The sequence below is a fragment of the Melampsora larici-populina genome, assembly GCF_000204055.1.
Source record: "Melampsora larici-populina 98AG31 unplaced genomic scaffold MELLAscaffold_16, whole genome shotgun sequence".
NCBI lineage: Eukaryota > Fungi > Basidiomycota > Pucciniomycetes > Pucciniales > Melampsoraceae > Melampsora > Melampsora laricis-populina.
Genome location: NW_006768780.1, coordinates 1,231,198 through 1,239,263, shown reverse-complemented (window position 1 = coordinate 1,239,263; position 8,066 = coordinate 1,231,198). Strand labels below are relative to the sequence as shown.

Below are 8,066 nucleotides of genomic sequence, written 5' to 3'. Positions count from 1 at the left end.
TTCTCCACTTGAGTCCTTTTAAAAGTTGATAAATTATAGGGGATGTCTCATCTTTTTATCCAGTTGTGATATCAAAAAGCAACTCAGGGTGTTCAGATTGCATTGGTTCCTTTATTTCGAGTTAACAAGTGGAGATAGAAAAAGCATTATTGAGATAAAGAAATACATTGATCTTGTACTCTCAATAGATCATGACAATCAGAAATAAACAAAACAACAGAAAAATTGATTATATAAATTTATTTGGGTATCAAACCTTGTAATGTACTTGTAACACCCAGCAATCAACATATCCAATAGCCACAAGTTTCCCATAAAGCATCCATAAGGGCTTCAGAGAACAGCTCCCAAGTTACATCCATAAGCATATTACACTTCTCTTCGGGAAGGGTACTAGCCTTCAATTGATTCCTTCGCAAAAGAGCTTTCAATATAGCAAAAGCTTTCTCAATTGGATTGAAGTCCGGAGAGTAAGCTGGCAGGTAAAGCAATCGGACGCCTCTGGCTTCGGCCAGCTCTGCAATTCGTCCCCCATGGTGGATGGAGCAGTTGTCCATAATCAGGACCGAATTCGGATATGGATAAGGGTTCATATGGGGTAGCTAGAGACAAGTACATGATCAGTACTCAAATTGATCCGGTTCAAGGTAGAGGTTAGCACTCACAAGTTGGTGTTCCAAGAAGAATTCAAAATCCTTCCGTTTGAAGCTACCATCTTGACACGCCATAGCTAAGACACCCCCTGAGAAGATAGCTGGTAGAAGAGAGAAACGCTTTCCCCCACGACTCCGTGGTACCCATTTGGTCCGAGTACCAACCTTAGACCGAGCAAAGTCCCTGTAAAGACTGCGCTCGGAAATTGAACTTTCATCTTCATGGAGGAAGTAGGTGTCAGTAGAATGAATACAAATTACATTAATAGAGCAATAACGTACCTAGAAAGACCAGCATATCTGGGCGCAAACCTCCAACCGTATTTAAAAATGCTGCCCTTTTGATAGGATCTTGATTGGGGTGAACTGTTCTCGTTTTCTTGCGGCTGATACCTAGGTGGATGAGGTCTCTGGTAACAGTGCTGATTGATACCCAATTTCCAGTTTTTTTGTAGACTTCTTTTCTATACTCATCCAGATACAAGGTAGGGTCTCGATCAAGCAGCTCGAGAATGAAATTGAGATCACCTTGAGTTAACATTGAAGTTGGTCCAAGTTTCTCGTAAGTTGATGGATCACGTATGACAGAGTTTGTGTGATGATAAAGAGCTTTCCATCTTTGAAGAGTGCGAGGGTGGACTCGGGATCGGAGTAACTTTTGGACCTCTTTGGCGGTCTTCCCCTCGTGAAGGTAACGTACAGCTAAGAGCTTGAGATCGGGGTCGTATACACCACGTCGGGGAGTGCTTCTGGTTCTCATAATCCTGGATTCGCAGACATAACCATATCAGCACTTTTTCAAGCCTTAACGGTGAGATGTGTATAAATGACACTTGACCTACCGCAGGTCAATGGCCGAAATAAGGTGAATAAGCGTCACTTGAATAATTGGAGAGGGTAGAAGGTGTGTAATCGGAGAGGTGGGGGGGTGAAGACGAGTCAAATGGTGGGATGAGATTAAAAAAGGGGACCTGCACATATGTACATACATACAAGCTTTAAAATTCAGCATATAAAGATCAACACAGCTGCTCTTTATGTAGAATCTACAGTCATTCGAGATTCGCTTGGCCAAATCTCTTTTTTTTTTTTTGCCAATAAAGGCAATTTTATAAGCATAAATAGCCCTATAGCCAATTGAGGTGCTTGACCGTTGAACCCGGTCAGCAGCCTTGTTGACTCTTGTTTACCACCACCTCAACACCAATCGACACCACCTCAACACCACTCCAAACCCTCAACACCACTCCAACCCTTTTGATATCCTTTTAACTTTCGATTCCTTCGATTCCTTCAATATCCTTCAATATCCTTTTCCAGTTTCGATTCTTTTCAATATCCTTCGATTCCTTTTCCAGTTTTGATTCCTTCTTGGTATCCTTCGATTCCTTTTCCAGTTTTGATTCCTTCTTGGTATTTAAAAGCTTTGTATCTGTTCTTCTCGACGATCTCAACATGCCACAACGACCTACAAAACAACAAATGGCTTTGGCAGAGGAGGAAGCAAGAAGAGCATTAGAGATGTAAGTACTCTTTCTTTTCCTCTGTAATCGACATACAAACTCACCTTTCTTTCTCTCTAGTGCAAACAGACAGGCCCGGCGAGCTGGACCTGAAGGCTTCAGTCCCGAGCTCGGCAGAGGTGGTTCACCTTTCTATTACCAAACGTAAGTTTTCCTTTGTATCCATTTCTTGACTCAAGAATCGAAGAGTAGCTGATTACTTTTATCTTTTTAGACCAGGACATCACTGGGAAGATGTCAGATTTGGCGGTAAACGTCAATATCTTGACTCAGAAATTATCCATATCGATCCATACGAGCATCCAGGTTTTCGCGAGTTCCGCTGTAAGAATCATCAGAAGATTGAACCTGGTGAGTAGTTTTCTTTCTTTTAAACCTTGATCATAAGCTCTAAGCTGACTTTCCATCAACTTTAGATTCAGATATCGAAGTCTTTCCCCACGGTTTACCGTCCTATACTCCGATGGCCTCTCAAGTTCGACCTTCTGGATCGGCGATCACGCTCGATTTTGATTCCAATCATAGGGATCCTATGTTTGGAAATCAGTTTTTCGACCACCAACTCGAACGTGCCATTGGAGGTTGGTTACATTTCTTTTATTTCACTCTTGAATACCAACATAAACTGACCTTTATTCTATTAGATCCACATCCACATGTGGATCTAACCCAATCACCAAGTCCAATCCTCAAACCGTATTGTGGACCAACTGAAGCTCCTACTGGACCAGCTCAAGCTCCTACTGGACCAGCTCAAGCTCCTACTGGACCAGCTCAAGCTCCTACCAATAGCGTACCCACTCGAACCAGCATAGGGTATCATGTCTATAGCCCCATCCACCTTACCAATGCTGAAAAACGCTCCGGGGCGACTGTAACTTACATCGACTATGTCACCAAGGTACCATTCGAAAGATTAATCCAAATCCACGGGTTCTCTCTCAACGACGTGAAGGAGTCTCTTTTCAAGGCGTGCAACGTCAATAAGCCACCTTGCGGAGACATTCTCAGGACCGCTGATGACGAAGGTAACCTTACCTTCAAAGGATATGTTTGTAACGGTGAAACATTTGGCAAGACCACCCTGCCAGTAATCCCAAACGACGAGATTTTCGATGATTTGAAGAATATGATCCTCCTCAAGAAAGGAAAGGAAGTTGGATTCCGTCTCATCATGGAGGATCCGAAGAAAAAGGCTCGAACTGTTTCCAGAGTAAGCTTTCCTTTTTTTTCACATTCTCAACTTGATATTAACAAATGACTTGATTCCTTCTGAACAGGATTTGCAATTCAATCGATCTGTCGCCCACCTTCGTCCAGATGCGTTGGATACTGGTGAACATCATGAAGTTGAGATGTCGGTAAGTATCATCTCAACTTCTCTTTCTTTTCGACTGTAACTAATTTTTCGACTTTGACTTATTCTTCTGGGACAGAGCATTGGAGTTCATAATGCCATCCAGGCTGAGCTCAACAAGCTCATGATCTCCTATTGCCACACCAACATTGGTGGCAGGGAGTGCATGGGTTATATCAAGCCAGATGATTCTACCATGGTGATATACTTGACCCATTCGATGTTTTAAGTTTGGGCAAGTGATATAGTAAGTTTTTTTTATTTCTTTTACATTATCACTTCAAAAAACTTGATTAACTCATTCTTGATTGCTCTGACAGGTACACAAGCGTCATGGTGCTACCCAATTAAACCCACCTCGTCGCCTATTGTTCAAGTACGGTCCAATTGATCATGCGAAATCGAAATTGAAGCCCGGTAATCCATCAGCACCTTGTTCTGGCTCGGCCGTATCTCAAATTCCGATGGTCTCGCTTGGGAATGGCCTATTTCCATTCAACACCAACAATAACCAGCCCATTCCCCAACAATCTGCTCCTTGATCAGATTCTCCAGCCCCAAGACCTCTCCCAGAATTCGAACAATACCTTGAGTATTGCAAAATCAGTCCAGAAGATCATCACACTCGCAATCTACTCAAGACATATGACATCGTGAACTTTGAGATGTTCTTATCTTCGGCGCTCAACATCGAAGAGATGAAGCAGTTTGGCTTTCAGTTTGGTCCACGTGTTTGTCTTCACGAAAACGCGGTGTTATATTGACAACACCTCAAGAACGTAGCTCGTGGATGAGTCTAGTTTTACCTTGTGTCATCAAACAAAGTATTGACCTTGTCCTATTAAAGGGCCTATTGTTGTAGCTATAGTACAGTACACTATAAAATTACAACTGCTATATATTATTATCTGTTTAAGGTTCACGTCTATTCTGTAATGCAAATGTTCTTTAGTGAACAAATTGGTACTTCAGACACAAAGTTCCAAGTGAGATTTTTATCAATCAAAGAGTTCTTTGAACTTGAATTTGACTCGAAGCAAGAAATAGAATTATTTTGACTTTCCCAAGTTTTAATTCAAGTGAGGTTTCTCAAGTTGGAGTTTTAAGAAACATCTTGAAATTTGTGTCTTGAAACTCATTACTCACAACTCACAAGAGTCAAACTTCTCTTCTTCAGTTTAGGGTCAAAGGCACAGGAGAAATTACACAAAAATCATTTCATTGATCACTTTTGCAAAGACAACATAGAGACATCTACAACAACAAATAATTTTTATCATAATATTCTGTAAGACTACTTTAAACCCTTATCAACATCAACTGTTTTCTACTTTGATACCCCTCTTCATTCTTGATTACGTGGTCTGTAACCACAGTTCGTGTATAAGCTAATGATGAAATTGCTAGTGCAAACATCACTCATAACTTGCTCAAGGCATTTCAACTTGTCTTGAGCCACTGCAAGCAAGCCATTATGTCAAAGCGAAGCCTTGAAGATATCAAATACTCGCTCGATGGGATTGAATTCCGGTGAGCAAGGCGAAGTATAAATTAATAAGACTCCTGCGTCTTCACACAAGGCTTCGATTGATCCGCGGTGATGGATAGTCGCATCATCCATCACCAGAACCGAATTTCGATTCGGATATGGATGCATAACAGGTAACTTGAACAACCATTCTATTGTCAGCTTCGTTGTTGAATCATCATAACACTAAAGGCACAACCCAGTTTCTCGGCGAAACTGGATTAAACACCTAAGCCCTTAACACACTGTACACCTAAGACTCCAGTGTCCGACCCCCTTAGGCTTCCTTAGGTTCAGCTGTTTCAACCCCACCTCCTTTCTTCATGGCCTGTCAAACCATTGTGGGTTATAGATAATTGCCATTTCTTCCAGTTGTATAGCAAACTGATTTGTCCCTCTCATCTTTCCTGTTGACAAAAGAATGTGGATTTTTTCCAACAGTCTCTCTCAGTGAAATTTCAAGCATTTTATGAACCTTCCATAGCACCGGGCATTTCGACTTGAGATCGCAATACTCTCCCTGGCAGAGTCAACACAACAGCAACGGTTCTAGACCTTCGAGATGCTAAGAGCAGCCCACTCGATATCAACGGTGATCAAGCACTCTTCACACGTCTCCTATCGTGGTTGATCAGTCTACTAGCTCCTCAGAAACTCTCAGTCCTTTCATTTACAAGTGAAAGTATGCGACTGTTGACTGCGACTTATCCTGATGAAGGTCCTTCTCGGAACTCTTCCAATCTGGAGGATACCTCAAAAGCTTACACAAAGTATCATCAAACTATAGGCTTGATGCGACTGGGAAAAATTAATGATGATTGGGTTATTGCATGGAAAATTCAAGGCAGGATATGTACGTCAATCGTACCTCCTGCTGTTGTCAAGAAATCTAACAACAATTACTGAAATTTTGTTCTCCGTACTAAAAATAGATCTTTTCAGCTCCAAAGAACGCATCTGATCACCATATGACTTTGACCTTGTCATCAATTGTGACTTATCACAGCCTGTCTTCCCAAAGCTCAGTCGCAGATAATCTAGGACCGATGCGACATCTTACAACCCAATTTAAATCAAGATTTTTAGAAATCACAATAGGAAAACACAAAATCAACACACGATGTTTAGCGATCAAAATCTTAACGATTGTACATTCAAATGGAGGAATTTTACAAAGTTTAGAAAGAAATCAATTGATGAAATAAATCTTTCATCAAGAAACTCAAATAAGCAAATCGATTAGTAACTTTTTTGAACACTTTTTGAATGAAGTTGATGATTCTGAAAGTATTACAATTGGAACAAATACTGTAAAATATAATTCGATTTTGGATGTCTAGGTGAGTAAGTTTCATTTTTATTTCCTTACACTGTTCAGCTTGACTCTTTTAAATTTTGATTCTGGATCTTGATGTAAGTAAGTCTCATTCCCTCTTTTGTTTGTTCCATTTGGTAAGTCAATTTCAATTCCTTTACTTCATTTTATTATCCATTGCTCTCTATCGTGTTCATTCTTCATACCAAGCTAATCCTTCTTTTTGATTTGACTCCTTTTGATTTGCTTCTGTACTTTTTAGACTCAATTTGACTCGGTCCGATCAATCTCAATTTCAGTCTCATCAGCTGATCACCTCACACTTCTTCCTACCACCCTCTATCCCATTTCCCTTTCGATTCCAACAGTTCATTTCAATTTCCATCATTCAATCAAGATCTCAATCTTCTGAATCTTGATTTTGATCATTATACAATAAGTAAGTTTTCATTCTATTTCCTTCTTTTGAATTACTGAAACTGACATCATCAACTACTCTTCTTGTTACTCTTCAAACCCCCAAAAACGAATTTATTGGTTTAATATTTCAATCCTTGCCTTTCAACTAAAACCTGCACTCTTTAATTCAATCTTGATCTCCAGTTATGATCTTGATATAGTTTTAACTTTGAACCTCAAAATCAAAACTTCCTTCTCTTTCAATTTCAACTCTAATCTTTGATCTTGATATGTAAGTCTTTTCTTCTCTTAACTTTCTTTCCACTATTCCTCTCGTATAACACTGACAACTTATATTGTTTCTTTATTTGTCTAGGATTCGATTTTGGCTGTTTGTTTATAGAACGACTGTTTGGACTTGCTTAATGTATTAGGTGAGTATTCATTCCTCATTCAGCAATTGTAATCTTATCTGTGTAACATCAATGTTGACATCTTCGAGTTTGACCCCTTTTTCTAAGGTATGTATTTCATTTCATTCATCTTTCTTGTATGTATCATGTTTTTTTGACTTCTACGTATGTATATACTATACTATTTCAAACGTAGGATTGATGTTCATTGATAATGCCATGTAAAATTCATATAGTGATAATTCAAATTGCAATGATGATTTTGAATGATCATTTTGATTATTTTGCTCACGTCCCATGTGCCTTGATAAGAATTGAAGAGTTTTTTTCTGTTACTGATAAATGATGTAAGGCAAACGATATGAGATTAAGAAGTGATCATAAGAATTGCTTTCCACAATGTAAGGAAACTCATTGGTCCCTTGATCATCATCCTCTTTGCACTGTTCAAGGCCACTTTGAACACAACCCAAGCTGATAGTGATTGAAGTCTTGACCCTGGGAATTGAAACTGTAAAACTGTAGAGAAGACCACATACCCTCCACATTCTTGTTCACCTTTTTCACTTGAAAGACCTTGAAATCAATCATTAACTTCAAATGATTATAAAAAGAATCACAAACCCAAATGTCTCCAATTACTAAAAGGCATGATTGAAGTAAAGAACAGGAAAAGTATGTTTGGGGTCCTCAAAGCTGCATAGTTCTCAACCCAAACATACTTTTTTTCCCCGCCAAAAAAAACTCAAAAAGTATGTGGGAAAAAGTATGTACACCCACATACTTGCTTTTACCGTAAATTTGAAAGGAAAATACCTAATTCTAAGAAGAAAAGAATTGATCTGAATGATGATGATGAAGAAGAAGGAAATGAAACT

The 8,066-nt window shown here is 39.4% G+C and overlaps 1 protein-coding gene across 1 annotated transcript; it reads right to left on the bottom strand.

The window, feature by feature from the left end:
- Positions 1 to 5,350: 5,350 nt before the first annotated feature.
- Positions 5,351 to 7,426, bottom strand: MELLADRAFT_56002 (uncharacterized protein; the record flags this gene model as incomplete). Its single annotated transcript, XM_007409484.1, has 8 exons — positions 5,351 to 5,400; positions 5,480 to 5,914; positions 5,994 to 6,401; positions 6,484 to 6,513; positions 6,639 to 6,815; positions 6,980 to 7,067; positions 7,152 to 7,209; positions 7,385 to 7,426. 3 exons carry the CDS (start codon positions 7,407 to 7,409, stop codon positions 6,980 to 6,982), a joined length of 171 nt encoding a protein of 56 aa, XP_007409546.1.
- Positions 7,427 to 8,066: the final 640 nt, after the last annotated feature.